At 36.6% G+C, this 22,381-nt stretch overlaps 2 protein-coding genes across 4 annotated transcripts in view; one reads left to right on the top strand and one right to left on the bottom strand.

Moving 5' to 3' along the window:
- The window catches only part of STK24 (serine/threonine kinase 24), a 29,485-nt gene extending 16,191 nt beyond the window's left edge, over positions 1-13,294 (top strand). Inside the window, exons 4-11 of the mRNA XM_083362007.1 lie at positions 215-323; positions 409-566; positions 1,834-2,019; positions 3,334-3,479; positions 4,567-4,690; positions 6,608-6,676; positions 12,245-12,381; positions 13,061-13,294. Coding sequence (XP_083218133.1) covers positions 215-323; positions 409-566; positions 1,834-2,019; positions 3,334-3,479; positions 4,567-4,690; positions 6,608-6,676; positions 12,245-12,381; positions 13,061-13,097 — 966 coding nt within the window. The 3' untranslated portion in view covers positions 13,098-13,294. The remainder of the gene's footprint in view (positions 1-214; positions 324-408; positions 567-1,833; positions 2,020-3,333; positions 3,480-4,566; positions 4,691-6,607; positions 6,677-12,244; positions 12,382-13,060) is intronic.
- A 7,448-nt stretch (positions 13,295-20,742) lies between these two features.
- FARP1 (FERM, ARH/RhoGEF and pleckstrin domain protein 1) overlaps positions 20,743-22,381 on the bottom strand; it is a 171,983-nt gene continuing 170,344 nt past the window's right edge. For all 3 annotated transcript variants that reach the window (XM_083362005.1, XM_083362004.1, XM_083362006.1), the window contains exon 27: positions 20,743-20,966. In XM_083362005.1, the coding sequence (XP_083218131.1) occupies positions 20,885-20,966 (82 nt within the window). In that variant the 3' untranslated portion in view covers positions 20,743-20,884. The remainder of the gene's footprint in view (positions 20,967-22,381) is intronic.

The following is a 22,381-nucleotide window of genomic DNA, read 5'->3' as shown; positions in this document are numbered from 1 at the left end:
TGAAAGACCTAAATCCAAGTGCATTCTCAGGCAAATATGCTTCTGGGTGACTTTGTGCTAGTTGATATCCCTGAACTTGTCAGAATTGTTGAGCATTAGAACAAGTTTAAATAAAATTAGAATAAATAAAAATGTACTTTATTGGACTTCATTGTTTTGTTATTGATCATTGATTATTTGGACTTTTGTCCTGAAAATAATGTATCTCTTCTAGTTAGAACCAGGTTCACTTGATGAAATCCAGATTGCTACAATATTAAGAGAGATTCTGAAAGGACTCGATTATTTGCATTCAGAAAAGAAAATTCATAGAGATATTAAAGGTAAAACTATTGGGCTTCTGTTAGCATTTTAACAATTTAAGCTCAATTTTTCAAATTACAAATTTCTTCTAAAAATATTTTCTAGCTGCTAATGTGCTCCTCTCAGAACAAGGGGAAGTCAAGCTAGCAGACTTTGGTGTAGCCGGACAATTAACTGATACACAAATAAAGAGAAATACATTTGTGGGTACACCATTTTGGATGGCGCCAGAAGTAATAAAGCAATCAGCTTATGATTCAAAGGTAAGATTAATGTGCTACTTAATATTTTTAGGCATCACTCAGAGCTGTATTCTTTTATCTTTGTAAGAAGACAGAAACGTATTTTGCAGTCTGAGATGTGCAAATGTGCATTTGGCAAATCATCTGTGGGAATTTTTATAAAAGAGCACAGCCATTCCATGGTTTCTAATTGTAATTTCCACATGTGGAATGATATGGGAATGCTGGAAAAGATCTGTATTTTCCATGTGTTTGCATTATAGTTACGGTCACATTCTAGAATGCTTTAGAAACTTAATCTGTGTGGCAGAAAATTGTAGGAGATTGAGAGCTGGTCTAAATAATAATAATAATGTAGTAGTAGTAGTAGTAATAATAATAATGATGATGATGATGATGATGATGTTGGAAGGGACCTTGGAGGTCTTCTAGTCCCTGCTCAGGCAATAGATGAGCTTTACAGAAGAGGCCTGTGGATTCCAATAAATTTTTATTTTATTGGAATGAAGACTATTATTAAAAATGGAGAAAGTATGTAAAAGATTCTTCCAAGGGTATTGACTTGGTGTGTCATGAGAATCATCCCTAATATATTTAAAATTATTTTCTTCATTTTGAATACATCACTCTGATGAAGAATAACAGTGGAAGCTTATAGGCAGACTCTTCAATAGGCTGGATGACATGAATAAATGCATGATGAAGATTTAAAATTTGAAATGAAAATAAACTGATTTCTTTGGTTATTGTCAACTGCTACTTTTTGCACCAGCTAAAATAATGCAGCTTTTATATTACCTGATCGGCAAATGACAACAACAATTCCTTTGTAGCTGCCATTTATGTAGGTTGCTCATTATAAAGAAATCCTGGAGAGCATCAGAGAACAGTTGTATCATTTCTAGAGACCATGTCTACTAAGAGAAGTAGATTTGGCCTCTGTGAAATATGTATATTATGCCCAAATCCATTTCAACCCCTGGCTAAAACTCTTTTTCATCTTTTTCATTAATATGGTGTTCCTTGACTGAAGTTAATGTAAAAGGCAAGCTCACTTGCTCAAGCTTGCAACCCTGGGCATTTCTTTCCAAGTAGCCACCTTGGAAAGTTGACTCAGAAAGTTAACTATAAGTATTTCATGCATATTCTACTTTTGTAGCTAAAATTAAGAAGCAGAGAGGAAAACAGGCACATTTGAAAATGAGTAGTTGGTAAAAAGATAGGAAACATGTAAATGATTTCACTTTTTCATTTCTGTCAAATTATAAACTCATCCCTCTGTTAATAGGCAGATATATGGTCCCTGGGCATAACAGCCATAGAGCTTGCGAAAGGAGAACCACCACATTCCGAACTACATCCAATGAAAGTTTTATTTCTGATCCCAAAGAACAACCCACCAACTTTAGAAGGAAACTACAGTAAACCTTTAAAGGAGTTCGTTGAGGCCTGCTTGAACAAAGACCCCAGTTTTGTAAGTTACTAGATTTTGGTGGATGTCTCTGCATGTTGTAGTAGCAGAAGAGCTGATTCCATGTTTTTTTTTCCCCTAGGAATAAACCTACATGAATGTTCATGCCATTTTAACATTTATTTTAAAAATAAAAAGAGTTAAATCTAAACAAGTTTTATGTTCCTTACTCAAAATCAAGGATGGAGTACTATCTTCATTTGAAGAAGTATACATTTTCTATTTCAGTGCAGTGTTTCTCAGCCTGGCACTTCTTTCGACTCATTCTATTAAAGGCTTTTGCAGCTTGCTGTTAAGTTTTACTTCTGTCCTACTCACAGTTTGTTCACGTTCTGTATAAAATAGGATATTTGGAACTGTTCCATAATTGAAAACTTGTGGAAAGCTTGAAATAGTGAAGGTCTGAAATAAAAACATTTTTATTTTTTCTAGTTTCAGATTTCCTCCTTCCCCAAAACTGGGAAACTAAAAAAAAGGATTATGAAATATTAATATGTTACTTTTAATGATACATAAGGCACTTAAGATGTGAAAGAAATATACCAACTGAAGAAATAAACTGGGAAAAAGGTGGAGAAATATATTCAAATATATTTGCATAAATACAGTTTATGCAAAACTTATATTTATAGAAGATAAATAAAATAGTATCAATAAAGTGAGAAGTAGTAAGTGCTGATAATCGTAACATTTCAGATTCATTACAGGAGACAAATTGGACTGTTTCACTTGGAAAAACATGTATTCTCTTTCTACACAACTTACATCTAAAACAGAGCTTTCTGTATCTGTGATACAATTGTAAAAAATAGTAATTCAGAAATATCCCTATCTTGATTTACAGCATTGATGGTTTCTTATTCCCCACATTAAACAAAAAGAGAAGCTTCTGAGAGCTTATCCGCTTATTTTGCCACAAGAATGAAAACATTATCATGTAAATTCAAAATAAGCATAATTACTGTTTGAATAAATGGTACTTTTGCATTATATGAAAAATGTAAAACCAAATTATACACTATTCTGTAAAGAGCAACTGCAGAACAAAATATTTTTTTTCTGAATATATGAGGCTCTGAGGCATGGATAAATGGATGGAGGTGAGATCAATAGGATTGATAACAAGAGCTGTATAAATAATAGCTCTTCTATTTTCATTGATTTTTTTCCCCCATTGCTTCAAAACTTGTGGAAATTTTACCACTTTTAACAAGGTGTTTGGCCAATAAATTTTAAAAATAAGTAAACAGATAAATAAATTTAGCCGTATTGTAACTGAACTCAGTTTAGTAAAGAAACTTATTTTCTATTTTTAAGAGACCAACGGCCAAAGAACTCCTGAAGCACAAATTTATAATACGAAACGCAAAGAAAACTTCCTATTTGACAGATCTCATTGACAGACATAAAAGATGGAAGGCTGAGCAGAATCATGATAATTCCAGCTCTGAAGATTCAGATGGGTGAGTGTGAGCCCAAAAGTTATCAATTTGGTATTTGAGAATAAAGGAATACTTCAGATATGATGGATGAGATTCACAGGTTCAGAAATCTATTCTTAGATGTGTTCCAAATCAATCTTTTAAAAACTAGCAAAAGATTTATGGCCAATATTTAGTATATGTTCTTGAAAATTATATTCAAGTAAACATGTGTAGACTCTACCATTCTAAGAATAGAAAGTTTTAGAGAAATCTAGAACATCTAATGCCTTATCTCAGTGTTTCTAATTCTTGGCAATTCTAAGAAAGATGGACTTCAACTCTCATGACTGCCTGGGGAATTCTGGGAGTTGAAGTCCATACATCTTAAGAGTTGCAAAGGCTGAGAAATATTGCCTTATCGGAACATTCTAATTAAGCTATTGTAAGGGTTATTTGATGCTTTTGGGGGAAATTAATCTTCTGAAATATTTTGTGGCATTCATGTAAAACTCAATTCTGTTACCACTTTATGTACAGATACCCTACTACTTGCTTTGTTCCATGTGGATGTAGTTCCTTTGAGGACTACACATTGAGTATGGTTCGTCAGCCAGTTACAAATCCATATGGTGGTGATGCTGTCTATCCCACATTTTTCTAGCTTACCAAGAAGTAGGTTGTGATCTACTTTGTAAAATTTTGCCAAATACAAAATTGACATTACTTTGTCAAATACAAAATCTTACATTTTGTAGTATTTTGACTTGCTACTAAAAGATTTTTCCTTCTGCTCTCGGACTTCCACAAATGACTTATTTTAACTTGAACAGACATTAACACTTTAATCAAGACAAATAATGGTGGTATAAACTACTATATTGCTTGCTTGCTTTAATTTTGTTCCTAAAAGTTTCCAAGAGATATACGTAAAGATAGAGGAGGCTTGTTATCTAAGCTAAATTCAGGAGCCTTAATTGCTAATTAATAAAAGTACCTCTCGCACCATTTTCTATTTCTAATATAATTTAGATTGTTGTTTTGCTTAAAACATGATTTTGTACTATCATCAGTTCATTGTAAATAACAAGACCATCTTGTAAATGTCAGAAATTTATTTGTGTTAAAGTGAAGCAGATGAGCAGGCATCAGGTGGCAGTGATTCGGGTGACTGGATATTCACGATCCGAGAAAAAGATCCTAAGAATCTGGAGAATGGCGCGACCCAACTCCATGAGTGGGAAAGAAACAAGGTATTTTACGATTATTAATATTGTGAGACATTACAGTATTGTTGTATTTTAAACAGTGATGCCTATTTTGTGGCTTGCCTAGAAGCTAAAAATCTCTTGAGGCTTCAGCCGAAGCCTGTAAAAGCCGCTCAGACTTAGAGTGCTGATATCAGCGCAGAGAAAAGGAAAGTAAGGAAAGATACAACCTGGAGAATCCAATAGTGTTGCCTTCTGCTGGAGCCAATCTTCACCACGTCTCTTTTGGGCTAAGACTAAGTCGTGACTGGAGTCCTAGCTGGAGGAAGAGAGGCATGGCAAATATCGATTGACTTAGTCTCCAAGGGCAGAAAGGCAAGATCAACCGTCTGTGGATTCTCCACTCGTCATGCTGAGAAAAGGCATTCAGGTAAGACAATGCCCCTTCTATGCAGATTGAAAACTCAAATGTAAAAAACCCTTGTGCTGTTTACCAAGGTTGTTGTTTCTTTGAGACAAATTGTTTTCTCAACAGTGGTTGGCTGTTGAAAAGCAGCGTGAAGTACAGTATGAATTATTGTTTGATTACCTGTTGTTAGCTCTTATGTGTTCTCTATCCTGCAAGTTGGAAAGTCTGGACAGTCATCATCTTATTTAGAGTTAGTTGAAAGGGCAGCAGTGGCTAAAATCCAAAGAACTGGAAGTCTGCTTATGTTCTCCAAAACACCATGAGCCCAGTTGTCTCCAGCTCTGTTTTTGCAGTCCCTAAAATAGTGCTTTTTAAATTTAGCAAGTTTAAGATTTATGGACTTTGACTCCGGGAGTTGATGTCCATATGTCTTAAACTTGTAGTTTGCCTCGTACTTGAATCACACATCTTAAATGTGCCCAATTTGAAAGACACTGCCCCAAAGCACCCTTAGATTGCTACCACTGCAATTTAGCAGCAAAGCCTTTCCCTCCCCAAGATTACGTTGAAAAGTTAGCAAACGTTTTCAGCAGCAATATTTTCTCTTTTTGAGGGCCAAAATAAAGGTTGCAGGACCATCTGCTGCCGGGAACGAATTCCCATCGCCCAGTGCGCTCACACAGAGAGGGCCTCCTCAGGCTACCGTCGGCTAGACAATGTCGGCTTGCGACCACCAGGGGAAGAGCCTTCTCTGTGGGAGCGCCAGCCCTGTGGAACCAGCTCCCCCCTGAGCTTCGGATGGCCCAAGATCTCTGGTCCTTTCCCCGCGGCCTAAAAACACTCCTTTTCCACCTGGCTGACCTGGACTGACAGGGATTTTAATTATGTTTACAATTTTAACTCTAATCTTTAATTTATTTCAATTTTAAATTTTAATTTACTGTACAGAGACCTTTAATTTTTGTTGTTGTTAGCCGCCCTGAGTCCCTCGGGAGATAGGGCGGGATATAAGTCCCATTAATAAATAATAAATAAATAAATAAAATGTTTTATCATCCTCAAATTCCACCCAACCTCCCCTTTTCAAACAGATGGAAATGCTGGCCCTGCTTACTCTTCTGAAAGTCTCAGACCTGATTTGAGAACAGTTGACCACCTGTTCCAATGAAAAGCTCGAGATGCGATTCAAAAGAATCCTCGATTCAACATTTGAAGACCTATTGTTGTAGAGAAAAAAAAACAGCAGTTGTAGAATCAGGGTGTAAACTTCTATTGTACTCCCTTCTCTTATTTTGTTTTTCTTTCTGACTGACAGGAAATCAGCTCATTCCAAGGTTCCATCAGATATATGTATTTTGCTACATTTAATTTTTCATTTGAGGATTGAATGCATTTTTCAGTTCTAACAGGCTCTTTGCCTTGCACATAATTTGATATATATCTATTAATTTTTTGTAGCATAAGAACTTACACAATTATACAGGCAATCTGGCTTCTTAACAAGTCTTTATATTCTCCTTTAACTAATTTGCAGTGTATTTTTTTTCTGAAAGGAAAATACCATTCAAAGGCGCCCTGCATCTCGATGCTTATCTACAATTATATCGCCATTATTCACAGAGGTAATCTCATTGTATTAATCATTTCTTCTCCCATTTAGAGATTGTATGAAAAAGCTGGAGAAAATTAATGCAGTCAGAGTTGTTCTTATAAGCGTACCTTTCAAGCATTTTGAAAGAGAAGTAGCTCAACTCTTGTGATACATAGGGAGAGGATTTAATGAATGATTGCATGTTGGAAACTTAACTTGGTGCCAGGTTTTTTAATGCTTACGATTTTAGTATGGTTTTATGTTGTTTTTCTTGCTATTCTTTTAATTTTTGTTTGGAAGCCGCCCAGATTTTCATATAAGATGGGCAACTATATAAAAGTTTTAAATAGACATATATATATATATATATATATATATATATATATATATATATATATATATATATATATATATATATATATATATATATATATATATATATATATATATAAAGGATTTTGACATGTTCAGAAAGGCCATGAATTGCATTCTTTTAGAGCAACTGGGGATCCTGGATAGGGTGTTTTTAAGGCCATCCATGTTATTGACTCCAGGATTGCTTCCACCAAAGGTGTAAGGTGGAGGGGAGCATACATTGATCTTGACGTGGCGGTTGTCACAGCAAAATTGTGGCAAGTGCCATGTGTTGGAGTGACAACATGTATTTGTTTCAGTTTAATTATATTTAGTTCAGTGTATATAAATACCCCTTCATGGATTACTGCCTTGTCGTGGCGAAGGGGCTTGCATAATTCAATGAAGCTATGAGCTATGCCGTGCAGGGCCACCCAAGACGGACAGGTCATAGCAGAGAGTTCTGACAAAACGTGATCCACTGGAGAAGGAAATGGCAACCCACTCCAGTATCTTTGCCATGAAAACCCTATGGACAGTACCAAAAGGCAAAACAATATGACGCTGGAAGATGAGCCCCTCAGGTCAGAAGGCGTCCAATATGCTACTGGGGAAGAGCAGTGGGCTAGTACTAGTAGCGCCAGAAAGAATGAAGCAACTGGGCCAAAGCCAAAAGGACGCTCAGCTGTGGATATGTCTGGTGGTGAAAGGAAAGTCCGATGCTGTAAAGATTTTTTCTCCATAGGAACCTGGAATGTAAGATCCATGAATCAAGGAAAGCTGGACGTGGTCAAACGAGATGACAAGACTGAACATCGACATCTTAGGTATCAGCGAACTAAAGGAATGGGTGAATTTAATTCAGATGACCATCAGGTATACTACTGCGGGCAAGAATCCCTCAGAAGAAATGGAGTAGCCTTCATAGTCAATAAAAGAGTAGGAAAAGCAATACTGGGATACAATCCTCAAAATGACAGAATGATCTCAGTTCGAATCCAAGGCAAACCATTCAATATCACAGTAGTCCAGGTCTATGCCCCAACCACCGGTGCTGAAGAGGATGAAATTGACCGGTTCTATGAAGCCCTACAGCACCTTATAGAACTAACACCAAAAAATGATGTCCTTATCATCATGGGGGATTGGAATGCTAAAGTAGGAAGCCAAAAGATAACTGGAATAATAGGCAAGTTTGGCCTTGGAGTACAAAATGAAGCAGGGCACAGGCTGATAGAATATTGTCAAGAGAATACGATGGTCGTAGCAAACACTCTTTTACAACAACCCAAGAGATGGCTCTACACATGGACATCACCAGACAGTCAACACAGAAATCAGATTGACTATGTGCTCTGCAGCCAAAGATGGAGAAGCTCTATACAGTCAGTAAAAACAAGACCAGGAGCTGACTGTGGCTCAGACCATGAGCTTCTCGTTGCAAAGTTTAGGCTTAAACTGAAGAAAGTAGGGAAAAGCGCTAGGCCAGTCAGGTATGAATTAAATCATATCCCTGTTGAGTATACAGTAGAGGTGACAAGTAGATTTAAGGAATTAGATCTGATAGACAGGGTGTCTGAAGAACTATGGACAGAGGTTCGCAACATTGTACAAGAGGTAGCAACCAAAACCATCCCAAAGAAAAAGAAATGCAAGAAGCAAAATGGCTGTCTGAGGAAGCTTTGCAAATAGCTGAGAAAAGGAGGGAAGCGAAAGGCAAGGGAGAAAAAGAAAGATACACCCAATTGAATGCAGAATTCCAGAGAATTGCTAGAAGAGATAAGAATGCCTTCTTAAATGAACAGTGCAAATAAATAGAAGAAAACAATAGAACAGGGAGGACCAGAGAAAATTGGAGAGATGAAGGGAACGTTTCATGCAAAAATGGGCATGATAAAGGACCAAAATGGCAGGGACCTAACAGAGGCAAAAGAGATTAAGAAGAGATGGCAAAATTACACAGAAGAACTATACAAGAATGAGCTTAATGTCCCTGATAATCACGATGAGGTGGTCACTGACCTCGAGCCAGACATCCTAGAATGTGAAGTGAAGTGGGCCTTAGAAAAGCTGAGCAACAACAAAGCTAGTGGAGGTGACAGTATTCCAGTTGAGCTATTCAAAATCTTAAAAGACGATGCAGTAAAAGTGCTACACTCAATTTGCCAGCAAATTTGGAAAACTCAACAGTGGCCATAGGATTGGAAAAGATCAGTTTACATTCCAATTCCAAAGAAAGGCAGTGCCAAAGAATGTTCAAACTATCGCACCATTGCACTCATTTCTCATGCTAGTAAAGTTATGCTTAAAATCCTACAAGCTAGACTTCAGCAGTATGTGGATCGAGAACTATCAGAAGTACAGGGAGGATTTTGAAGAGGCAGAGGAACTAGAGATCAAATTGCCAACATACGCTGGATCATGGAGAAAGGTAGAGAGTTCCAGAAAATCATCTACTTCTGCTTCATTGACTATGCTAAAGCCTTTGATTGTGTGGATCATAACAAACTGTGGCAAGTCCTTAAAGAGATGGTTGTACCAGACCATCTTATTTGTCTCTTGAGAAACCTATATGCGAGCCAAGAAGCAACAGTGAGAACTGGTCACGGAACCACTGATTGGTTCAAAATTGGGAAAGGAGTCCGGCAAGGCTGTATACTGTCACCTTGCCTATTTAACTTATATGCAGAGCACATCATGAGAAAGGCAGGGCTAGATGAATCAAAAGTTGGGATAAAGATTGCTGGAAGAAATATCAACAACCTAAGATATGCAGATGTTACCACTCTAATGGCAGAAAGTGAAGAGGAACTGAAGAGTCTCTTGTTGCGAGTGAAGAAGGAGAGTGCAAACGTTGGGTTGAAACTAAACATTAAGAAAACCAAGATCATGGCATCCGGCTCTCTCAATTCCTGGCAAATAGATGGGGAAGAAATGGAGGTAGTGACAGATTTTATTTTCCTGGGCTCCAAGATCACTGCAGATGGGGACTGTAGCCAAGAAATTAAAAGACGCTTGCTCCTGGGAAGGAAAGCCATGGCAAATCTAGACAACACACTAAAAAGCAGAGACATCACCCTGTCAACAAAAGTTCGTATAGTCAAGGCTATGGTCTTCCCAGTTGCAATGTATGGCCGTGAAAGTTGGAGCATAAAAAAGGCTGAGCGCCAAAGAATTGAGGCCTTTGAACTATGGTGCTGGAGAAGACTCCTACGAGTCCCTTGGACTGCAAGGCGATCAAACCGGTCAGTCCTAGAGGAGATCAACCCTGACTGCTCTTTAGAAGGCCAGATCCTGAAGCTAAAACTCAAATAGTTGGCCACCTAATGAGAAGGAAGGACTCACTGGAGAAGAGCCTAATGCTGGGAAAGATTGAGGGCAAGAGAAGAAGGGGACGACAGAGAATGAGGTGGCTGGATGGAGTCACTGAAGCAGTAGGCGTGAGCTTAAATGGACTCCAGAAGATGGCAGAGGACAGGAAAGCCTGGAGGAACATTGTCCATAGGGTCGCGATGGGTCGGACACGACTTCGCAACTAACAACAACAACAACAAATATAAATACACATAAACTTGTAGTGCTGGGGTCAAAATTAATTTTGCATTAATATCAAAACATGTTTGATGCAGTCTCCTGGCCCAGAGTCCAAGGGAAAAGCCATGACATTTCTAAAAACCAGCATGGTTGGAAGCATCCAGATCTCAGGGCAATGATGGCCTTTCCAAATCCCACCTGATGCACTATTTAATTGATGGGATCCAAACTTTTTGGGTAGGCAGCAACACTGATAGACCGACCCCTAAATATCCTCTGGTTGTACCATGGAGGAGTTTATGCATGATAGATAACCAGCACCTTTACAGCCAGAAACCTTGTGATAAAAGTATTATATGCCCATAATTACCTGCTGTAGCATGCAAGTGATCTTCAAAGGGAGTCCCATTTAGAACGCCTTGTAATAATCCAGTGAAGGAAGTCACTAAGGCATGGGTGTCCAATAGGTGAGCCTCTCAATCTAGGCACGGTTGCCATAGACGTGCAAAATGGATTTAGGCAAAAGCCCCTCTAGCCAAGACTGCCATTTGCTCCAAAAGCATGAGATGCAAGACCAGAAGTATCCCCAGATTGCAAACAATTTGTGACTGGGGCAACCCTTTCCTCTCCACAAAAAAAGATAGAGGATCTCCACGATCTAGTTGTCCTAAATCACACAGCACTTGATCTTGTTAGGGCTGAGCCTGAGCCTTTTCTCCATCCATACCCTCACAACCTCCAAAATGGAGACGGAGCTTTGAAGACATTAGTTGGGTGAAAAAGGAGCTGAGTAATCTGTGTCACCAGATGACTTCCCTCATCAGCTTCATGTGAATGTTAAATAGGAGAAAGGAGTCTGTCAAGCTCTGAGACATCCCACACGCAGGGGGTAGGGCTAGACTTCTCACTTCTAACTGGAACTGTCCTTGAAGGAAGAAAGAGGAGCCTGCTTCTTTTCCATGGCTTTAAGGCCAATTGAGAGCAGGGTGGGTGGAGAAACCAGCAACAGTGGGAGAACTTGGCTCGTCTTCCATTGTGATGCCAAAAAACTCCCGGCGAAGGAGGACCTGGGCCCTGGGCTGTCGGCTGTCGTATGTGAAGGTGTTCCACATAAGACTTAACTAGGCATTTAGTACTGCAGTTCCCACTTTGCCCTTTCTTAAACTCTTATTCTGCTGAGTGTTGGTCAATAGTAAGATCTTCCTTTTTAAAAGGCAATAAAATATCTCTTTTTTTTTTGGCTTGTACCAGTGGAAATTCACTTCCAGTTTCAAATGCTAGGATTTTAAATGTAGTGAAAATGATGCGGTGTAATAAGTCTTTTTTTTTAGAACACCTCAGCCTCACTTGTATTGCTTCCCTCTACTTTTAAAAAGGATTTCTAATGTAGGGAAATAGGAGTGGTAAAGAGGAAGAGTAGTAGTTGTGATCAAAATAACAGAAATGGTCCTGTAGTGTTAGCAGTGTACCATCTGGATTATGTCTCTTATGTAAATTGACAAACGGTTGCTAATTTAAAGCTCATTGCATAGAAAATGTGTATTTTCTAATTTGCATTGATTTAAGGCTTATTCAGACTATAAAATGGTTTATAAGCACCCTGTATGTTTCCACACAAAGCACAGAGCTCTGTTGTTATTATTTTTTATCCATACACATTTATTTTGCAAATGTTTCAGATGCTTAGAACTAATCCCCTTCTGATTTTTAGTTGAAAGAGAGAAGTCAAGCTTGTGGGGGGAACATGGGCTCCATAGAAGAACTGAGAGAGGCTATTTATTTAGCTGAAGAAGCTTGCCCAGGAATTTCAGATACCATGGTGTCTGAACTAGTACAACGGCTTCAGAGGTAATAATTAATTACAATAATAATAACAATAACAGCAACAACATTCATTTTGGACACAGTTACTACACACATTTCCTATCATTATTCATATTCAAATCATTGGAGCTGTGTTTGGTCTTTATAAAAAGGATGATGATGATATTCTTAGAATGTTTAGAATACTTATTAATGAACTAAAATAGCAATATCAGCTTAAAAGCAGTTTTAATTTTTATTGGACTGTTCCTATTGGACCATAGCAAATATTAGCTTCTGTCAGAATAGGGTCAGCATAGTATTTTACTGATGGAAATATTTGCCTTTTTGTTTTGATGTTGGTGAACTTAAGCAAGCATCCCTGCTGCTGAAAGTCACAGATCCTTCCAGAATAGCAAATATGTTTTGGCTATCTCAATTTCAGATATAAAATCAGAAAAAAACTCATAATATTCTTTGATGGTGAAAGTTGTTTTATATACTGTGCATGGCATGTATTGGCCATTGGTACTGTATGTTTAGAAAATTTTAAAAACCTATAAGAAAGGTAGCTGGTTCCTAATCTTAACTCTTGCTAAGGACTCTGCTTTTAAGTGCAAGAGTATATTTTTCTAAATATTTGCAAGAGAGAGATTTTTTATTTGCTGTGTAAAACATTTTGTTCACTACTTTGGTTTTAATGACATTCTTTTTCTCTTCATAGGTACTCAGTATCTGGAGGGAGCAGTTCATCCCATTGAAGTCTGTGTGACCACCTTTGCTACTTCACTGAGACTCCTGCAGGCACCTGTTCTCAGGTTGGTCTTCCACAATTGGCAGGCAATCACATGGACATTCCCGAAGGTGCATCAACAACAGAAGAAGGTGTTTTAGCAAGAGCACTGTTTTTCAACTCTGTATAGGGTTTTTTAAAATAATAATAATAATAATAATGCACATATTCAAAGGAGGTATCTTTCTACATTTCTGAGATGTAAATTTAGGATTTCAGTTAGGAACTAAAGCTATTGTGAAATCTCAGGTATCTTGTGTTAAGTCATTGGCCTTCAGCTCAAGGATCCATAGGTGGGTGGCATTTCAACCTGAAATGTGTGCACTATAGTGGCACTGCCACCATTTTCTTTGTTTTAAGATTTTCTTTCAAGAAAGAAATGGAAGTCTGGAATTCAATCCCATGTTCCATGTTTACATTTAACATGGATTTGGGGTTTGAAAGAGTTGAAGGCAACTGCTTTAAGTAAAAAAAAATATGTGAATTGGATGTATTATTGGCTCTGTGTACAAATTTGTATATAATCACTTTTTTACTGAAATTTGCTTGACATGCATACGGATTCCTCTGTACAAATTGCCAAGTACTTCTGTAGATGATACTAGTGAGGTAAATATTTTGACAGATAGATCAACTTATTATAGGCTTGTCTTTGTTTCGATAAAAATTTTAAATTGTATTATAGCAGGTTTTGCTTGATCTTTGTTTATAGGTCAGAAATAAAGCCGTGCTATAAAAATCTGGTTTATACCTCAGATGCAGATTATTTTTTTTTGTTAGTAGCATTCTTTTTTTGTTTCTAATCATGGTACGAAACTGATTGTTTTAATTTAGGACATCATATTCTTTGGAGTTCTCTCTTATCTTCATGGTTTTATATCTTGTTTAAAATTGTGCCAATCCAAAGTTTAAATTTGTTTTTAATAGTTTTATTTTGGAATTAATCTTAACATATAACTGAAAAAGGCACTTTTTTATATGCTTCTTAGAAATCCTGGATAAATAATGGCAGTTTTGCAAAATGCTGGTTATAAAAAGAATTTTAAAAATGTGAGCAACTTTAGTTAACAATCATTGAAATCAGAATTTGGTCTTAGTTTAATATCTGCAATTCATTGTGTGGTAGAGGAAGATATATGAAATGTTATTAAGATCTAAAATAAAAAACTGCAGTTTCACTTTAAGAGGTAAGAACTAGTACAGTATAATTCTTGTCTATTGTTAAAATAAATACATGATAGAAATCCCATCTGAATTTTTATTTTGAGGTATTTGGAGAAAGTGGAATAAAAATGTAGTTAAAAGGGTGTGGTTAGTCAAGAATTTTAGAAGGGGCTTTGTTGATTTACAATAACATGTTTTCAATATTATTACACTGTTTCGATTTCAACATGAAATCAACACAGTAACTCTAAAAGACAACTTGCTGTAAACGATTTCACCCTATGACCAAGCCTTGGGTGAAAATCTCCTTTCTACTTTGTTTTGAGAAAAACATAATAATGGATTAAGGGATAGGCACATTGTGTCAATGGAAATGAACTCACTGCATATTTAGGACCTGTAATATCCTCTCATCAATGTAAAGATTGAACTATTTACTAAATTTTACTGCCTTATATTTGAGTCAGCCATGCTGCCGTCCCATTAGAGTGGGTGTGATGTTAACTGGATGGATTTTGTGTTAAGTCTCTACCCCAGTGTTTACAGTCTGTGAAATGTAGCATGATGTAAGCTACATGTTGAATTAGGATAAGATAGGTGAGAGATCTCTTTTGAGTTTTCAGCTAAGCTTGTATGCACTCCCAGATCTGGTAACCTTTGATTGCAAGAATGTGGACTGAAATATTTTGTAAATGGAAACCAAAAAACCTCAATGACTTGCTCTTTAAAATTAGTAAATTAATATTTTGTTAGAGCTATGTTCTTTTACAAATGTGGTTTTTCCAACAAACACTGTTTATTTTAAACCAGTTAAAAGATTACTATTTTGCCAGTTTGCTGTTTGAGCCAGTGCAGTTTATTTAAATATCAGTTTGACTTAATCCCAATAAATTGTAAATATGCATAGAATTTTAAAATGACATTTGTTTGATATACATGAAACAACTTGGTGAAAGCAAATTGTCTTTGCATTATATTGTAATGAAATTTAAATTCTAAAACACCTTTTGTTGTTTCGAGTCCCATTTTTACTCTGACTGTGTAACTTTAGAGTACTGTTTATTGATCCTTTAAACATTGTTTTAGAACTGTCCTAAAAAAAAATCCAGCATTGCAGTGTTGTATGTATTCAGGATTATTCTTTGGCAATTGGTAGCAGTTTCCTGTGTATTAACTAAGGTAATATTTCTGTCGTAACCGTTTTACTTAAGGGCACCAAAATTTGCTGATGTAGAGTGGAGAAATTTCCCATTTTGCATAATGAAATAGCTAAGCAATCTAAAAGTAAGCTAAGTCTTTCAAACTGCAAAGGTTTTCTATCTGGGTCTATTGGGCCACTTTTTAAGTATTAATTAGAAGATATATTTCCATTATAGCCACACAGTTGTAAACGAACTCTGAGACCACTGGTTTTTCTTGTGAAATTGTGAGAAGTTGCTCCTGTTTACTCATATTTAGGTGCCACTCTCCACACACACCACTTGGAGTTCATTGCACTACATTTTGTTTGGTTCTTGACCCTAATATGAAGCATTTTGTATGTTACATAATTTTCAGTATTGATATTTTTGTAATAGTTTAGAACCCATTGAAGTGTGCTTTCGAAAATAGTGGAATTTTGCAGTCATTAGTGCACACAGGGCTGTATTGTATATTGGCTTATATATGTATCAATGGATGGAAGAATTTTGAACTTGAAAGATGACAGGTATTTGGGATACAAAGTCCTGAAATATATAGGCAGTGAGCCAAAGCACAAATACAAAACTAGACTTCACTATGTTCTTGTAATCTGCTACTGAATTGAAGTCATAAATACACAAAATGGCAAAGCACTTATTTTGGCATTTTAAAGGCTTACTGATATTATATAAATGTTCATGGGCAGGAGTCCATTTTAACAACCAAATGAAATTTTACTAGTCAGCAATTATTTGTGGGTTTGGAATGCTGTGAAATACCTGTACCCATAGAATGCAGACAATTGAATTTTGCAAAGTTACTTTGTGGCTTTTCCATCTATTGATTTTTTTCCCCTTTTGGCACCCATAATGTATATGGACATATACAAAATCTTAGTAACACTTGTGTACCTGACAAAGTAGAAAGTTAGTCCAGCAATGTGGAAAGGATATATTTCTTTTGTTTTCATTTCCAAAATTTATAAAATGAATTAGCAACGTTAAGTTATGGCTCTTTCATTTTGTCCAAACAAGTCATTTCACATTGAAAGTGCTTCAATTAGCATATAAAATCCTCCTTTCCATTATATACACAACATAAAGGGTATATAACACTGTACACTAGAATACTTGTAATATTTCAGAAAATTACACTAAGTATCCCAGAATATTTCCTGGAATGTTTTCAATTTAAAACACTCTAGTAAATCTCACTGGTCTCTAATCCATTTTATGCCATAATGAATTGGTTAAGATGTCGCAAGACTTTATTTTTGCTCTTTTAGGTTAGCATAGTTATACTGTTGTACATTATGGTGAACTAGAAATGTTCTTAATTAGAGATGTTTAATTGTTAGAGCCATAAATCAACTTTAAAAGTCTTCAGATTTAAAATTATTGATACTAGAAAGAGAGCAGTAACTGTATATTTCTGTCATCTAATAACTTTTGGTAAAGAGTCTGAATATATGAAGCATTTACATAATTGAGTAATTCACAGTTGCTGGATAAAGTATTCTAAGTATGAACTTGATGCTTTTTTAGAGAAACATAAAACTATGATTTCCTTTCTGAATTATGGCAAAGGTCTAACTCTGGCCAACAGTTGCTTTTTGAAAACGCACAACATAGCAGTCTAATATCTGGCTTATATTTTTCATAAGCATCTGGGAATGCCTTTTTTAATCTCTCTCCATGGAGTCCCATTTTTAGCCACCATGCGACATATGCAATGAAGACCTATTCTTTGATCAGGCTCTGTTTACTTCTGTAATTCTGCTGTTTATAACCTGTATGCAGTATATTTGCTTATGTCAGATATCAACCTATTCTCAAAACCTTGTATGTTTCATGACACAGAAATAAAAAAATACAACCATTTTGATATGTCATTGAGCAGCGTATTTATATCACACATTTTACAAGAAAGTAGACTTCAGAATTTAGTGACACTTAAGGGAAAAACAGAACCATAAGCTATTGTATTATTGTAACTCCAAATACTGTTATGGCTGCCATGTTCTGGAAGAATGGACGTAAATATTCTTGTCAAACTGTTGGTTGTGTACAAATGGAAATATGGCCTAAGAATTTTTAGTGTTTTTCCCCCAGTCATGACTCGACTAAAACACAATCACAAGGGAGGTATATATACTTTTTGAAATCAGTTTTGATATAGGAAGTGTCATGCATATATGAGTTAAGTCTAGACCCGTACCACATATCTGCTTATCAGCTTTCCAATCAGTTATTTTGTAAAACGGTAACACAGTATCTTGCCAAACTGATGAGGATGGCTTGTGTCATTCGGGAGTTGTTGAGTTCCTTTCTTTAGTTGGTCCAATTTATATATAAAAATTCAAGGAAATGGAATTAGCACAAACTGTTTCAGTTAATTACTTATTAATTAGTTCTAATTATTTGAAACCAAATATAGAAGTGCATAACTATACCGTATACCAGGGGTCTTCAAACTTGGCCCTTTTATGACTTGTGGACTTCAACTCCCAGAATTCCTCAGCCAGCTTTGCTGGCTGAGGAATTCTGGGAGTTGAAGTCCACAAGTCATAAAAGGGCCAAGTTTGAAGACCCCTGCCGTATACCTTTGGAATAAAGGGGGGGGGGAAACCCTTATATCCACTTTCAGTGCTGTTGCTGCTTTAATTAGGAACATTAATATTAAAAAAGGAGGTGTGATTATTATATTTTGTATGGAAATCTAAACGGCAAGAGCTGAAAGGAAAAATAGCTATAAAGCAGTGTTCCTGCAAGAGATCTCTGATAGGCAATAGAAAACACTGAATAAGTGATTTGTGCTCATAGTATTTATATCCTGAGAAACAAGATAGTGGCAAAAGCTGAAAACTTCTGCCACCCTTAGCGTTACAATAGCGTGACTCCCTAAGAGGCAAATTCAGCTGCTAAAACCAGACTATGCAAACCTTGCTGAACAGAAAAGGCACAAGCTAAAAGCTGCATCTAGTAAATAAGAAAAATGGGTCATAAGTTTGCACAATGATTTTATATGACCTTCAAAATAATTTGCAAAACCTACTCTAAATATAGTTCCAGCTGTTTTCTTTTTACTTCCTTCTTTTCCCAAATCTATTTGTAGCTGTTTACTTGTCTAAGAAACAAAAGAGCTGGGGAGAGACATAATGAGGCCAGCAGCAACCTAGTTGACTTTTTTCATCTTCTTGCTACCACTTAAAAGCAAAACAATTAAAAAGGAGTGCCTTTTTTACAGCAACAAGGGTCTACAAACAATATTTCAGGATTCAGCTTCAATCTAATGGCTTAGCTGGAAAAATCAAACCACAGCCTGGGGGGGGGGGAGAGGTATTGGAGAGAAAAAGTTTTGAACCAATCCTGGATTGCAAAATGCATTTTGGGATATGTAGGCCAAAGAAGGTAAAGGTAAAGGTTCCCCCGCACATGCATGCTAGTCGTTTCCAACTCTAGGGGCCGGTGCTCATCTCCGTTTCAAAGCCGAAGAGCCAGCACTTGTCCGAGGACGTCTCCATGGTCATGTGGCCGGCATGACTAGACACCAAAGGCGCACGGAACGCTGTTACCTTCCCACCGTAGTGGTCCCTATTTTTCTACTTGCATTTTTACGTGCTTTCGAACTGCTAGGTTGGCAGAAGCTGGGACGAGTAACAGGCGCTCACTCTGTTACGTGGCACTCGGGATTCAACCCGCCAAACTGCCGACCTTCTGATCGACAAGCTCAGTGTCCTAACCCACTGAGCCACCGCGTCCCTAGGCCAAAGAAAGGTTCGTGCAAATGGCTGGGCAGCTTTTCATGGACTCATTTTGATGAACCTATGTAAGTTGCCTAAATCAGTTGCGCACACATAAATTATGTGATACAAGTTATGCATGTTCAAAATAACAAGTTTTTGTAAATGGCAAGGAACAAACATCTTGACAAGAAACCCTCAGAGCTATACACTGTTTAAAGCTGTTGAGGTATTTTATTCCCTTTTCTGTAAGCAAATCTTAAAACATGTTTATACAACAGAGCCTCTATATTTGCCAAACCTGCTCTTAAAGCAAGAGATTGATACAGTAGAAACCATTTTTCTTAAAATGTGTGATGTGGGATTCATATTACATCTAATAATACACAATGAATCTATTTCAATCGCTGGAAAGTTTATACTCTCAATCAAATCTTTAGAACAGCCTTTCTCAACTTGGGTTCCATGAAAGGTCATTATTATATTAACAAAATACTGTTGTTTTTTTTAACTTAATGTGCCATGCAATGTCAACACTTCCCAAGGTGGGAATTTTTACATGCTGCTAATCATAGTGAGCTTTAGATAGAATCATTTTTATGCAAGTGTTCTCTGAGCCCTGAAAATTATTTCAAGGCTTCCTCCAGGGGAAAAATGGTTGAGAAAGGCTGTTTTGGACTCTTAATCGGGCTGGACATTGATTAAATGAACATATTTAAGGCTATCTAATTGCTTCCAAATTTGTACAGACAGAATATGAATGGATTTATAGTACCACTTATAAAGGTGCAAAAGCACAGAGTATATTGGGACAAAACATTACAGAAACAAATGTTTCCTTTGAAGAGATGCACCTGCATCTGTTCTTATTGAAACACAAATTTTCTGACAAAAAATTAATGCCACAATCCTTGTAGAACACAGATATTAACATTTTGTTACACCAATTATTATACCATCTTAAATTTCCTAAGACATTGTTACGAGTACTTCATGGAGTAAAATATGTAAACTGTTTCTCGGGCATGATTTTCTATCTCACTATTAATTTTCATCAGAAAAAAAGCAGGCAAACCCATCTGACAATATCGGAAGGAAATATTTCCAACTTTCAGAAGTGAGATGAATTGAACAAACTACATATTTGGCTGCCAGTTTTAATTCTTACAAGCAAACTGTGTAGAAACATCAAAAATAAAAGAACTTTACCTTGAAGATTTATGTTGAGGTGGTGAAGTGAATAGATTAGAATAACCAAAACAAAAATCAGTCCAAAACTCATTTTGAGGGTCTGTATATTAAAGAAGAGGCATCAGGTTTTCAAGGAAGTATAAAAAAAATGAAGTTGCTACAAAAATTGGTCTACATATTTCTGGTGCAAATTTTTTGAGGTGAAGAAATATCTTTTGGCATTTGGCACTCCAAGGACAATATTTTAATACTGGCACAAGCTAAAAAAAACCACACCAAAGAACAAATACAAGACACGAAACCCTCACATGGCTGATAATAGTAAACAAACCTGTAGAGGCATTATTTCAAAAGCTGATCCAAAACATTTTTAATAGATTTGTGTTTTACTAAATCTTAAAAGGGGAAAGAAAATAAATTCAAATATCCTCTTAAAAAAGCAGCAGTTGCTGGAATGAACCATTTGGAGTTCAGCATCAATAAACATGGGATTCTTCGTGACTTAATACACGGACACGCGAGGCTGGGCCTGTGGCACTTCGGATTACCTCCATCCACCTAAGCAATAAAAAGACAAACATCAGGACTTCCTACACTGTACAGGTGGGAAGCTTTTCTATTGTGGATGTGGCTTCACAGAAGACATTTGCCTATTAGGTGAATTAGGGAGAGATCAGTAGGGTGGGAAAAGGGAAGGAGTAGGTGGGTCTCCTGTCTGCATAAGACAGAACGTTCTTTCCCAATCCTATGCCAGCCTGTTCTTCCAACAGCTGATCTGGTTGGCCAGAATGGAATGGAGTTGGGGAAGAACAATGGAGATGACTCCTCCCATTGGTTGTCCCAAAGATATAGGTTGTCTTTCCCATCCTAATAGCCTTGCTAAGCAATTTGAGATTAAGAGGACCCCAGTAGGATACAGAAAAAAATGACCTGGAATGCCAGTCTTTGTTCCACTCATTTGAAGTTCATCTCTCTGGGACAACCAAGGGATTCTGATGGGATCTCATATGGGAAGAGTTTAAAACCTCCACTCTGAATAGGGTGGTGGCAGAAGGGGAAAAGAGGGTAGTAATGGTTAAATACAAGAGGTTTCTGAGATTTCTCAACCTCCCAGAATTCCCCAGCCAGCATGAAGTCCACCCATCCTAAAGTTGGTGGAATTTGAGAAACTCTGCACTTAACCACCATTTGTAAGCTAAACTTAACCTATATTATAGAGTAAGACACATATATTTAAGTGGATTTTGCTAAAGAATATTTAGCTTTTGCTATAGAAAGTTTGGAAATTTTCAAGACCAGTACTTCACTTTTTTGTTAGATGGAAATGATTATTCAGATTGCTAATGTTCTTGGCTGTTTCTTACTCTTACTTACCAACCCCATCCCAAATAATTTTTGTCATGAACTATCACATTTCAGTCTGTACATGGAAGTAAACAATCTATGGGCCATGATATCCTAAATGTACATGCCTGGGTTCAAAGACAGACTACCTTAGATCTAAGTCATACATAGAACATTTTGTTCACTTCTACTATGAATTATATCTATAACTTGTTTCTCAACAAAAATGAATCCCTTCTAACGCTTGTGGGGTGTGAGAGGACTTATACAATCTTCCCTTTCCTGGGTGAATAATTCTGCACATGTTGCAAAAAATATAATAAATTGTTTATATCAATGACTTAGTATTCTCACAAAGAACTACCAAAATATTTGGGGAATTTTTAAAATTACAATCAATATTCCCCATTTCAAAACTTTAGATACCTCTCATTTCACTTTCACAACATTTTGATATTATTTCACAAGATGTTACAAGATTTTAAGTGTTTTTTAAAATGGCTTGTGACGTCTTAATACTGATACAAGATTTTGGAAATGAAGCATGAGATCAGCAAAATAAAATGTGATTTAGTAATCTTGTGTGATTCCTGGGTCTGGACTGGAAAAGTGCACCCAACTTACATTTT

Source organism: Vipera ursinii, assembly GCF_947247035.1.
Source record: "Vipera ursinii genome assembly, chromosome: 4".
In the NCBI taxonomy this organism is placed as follows: domain Eukaryota; kingdom Metazoa; phylum Chordata; class Lepidosauria; order Squamata; family Viperidae; genus Vipera; species Vipera ursinii.
The sequence above is the reverse complement of the archived record's forward strand: the minus strand, read 5'-3'. Positions and strand labels throughout refer to the sequence as shown.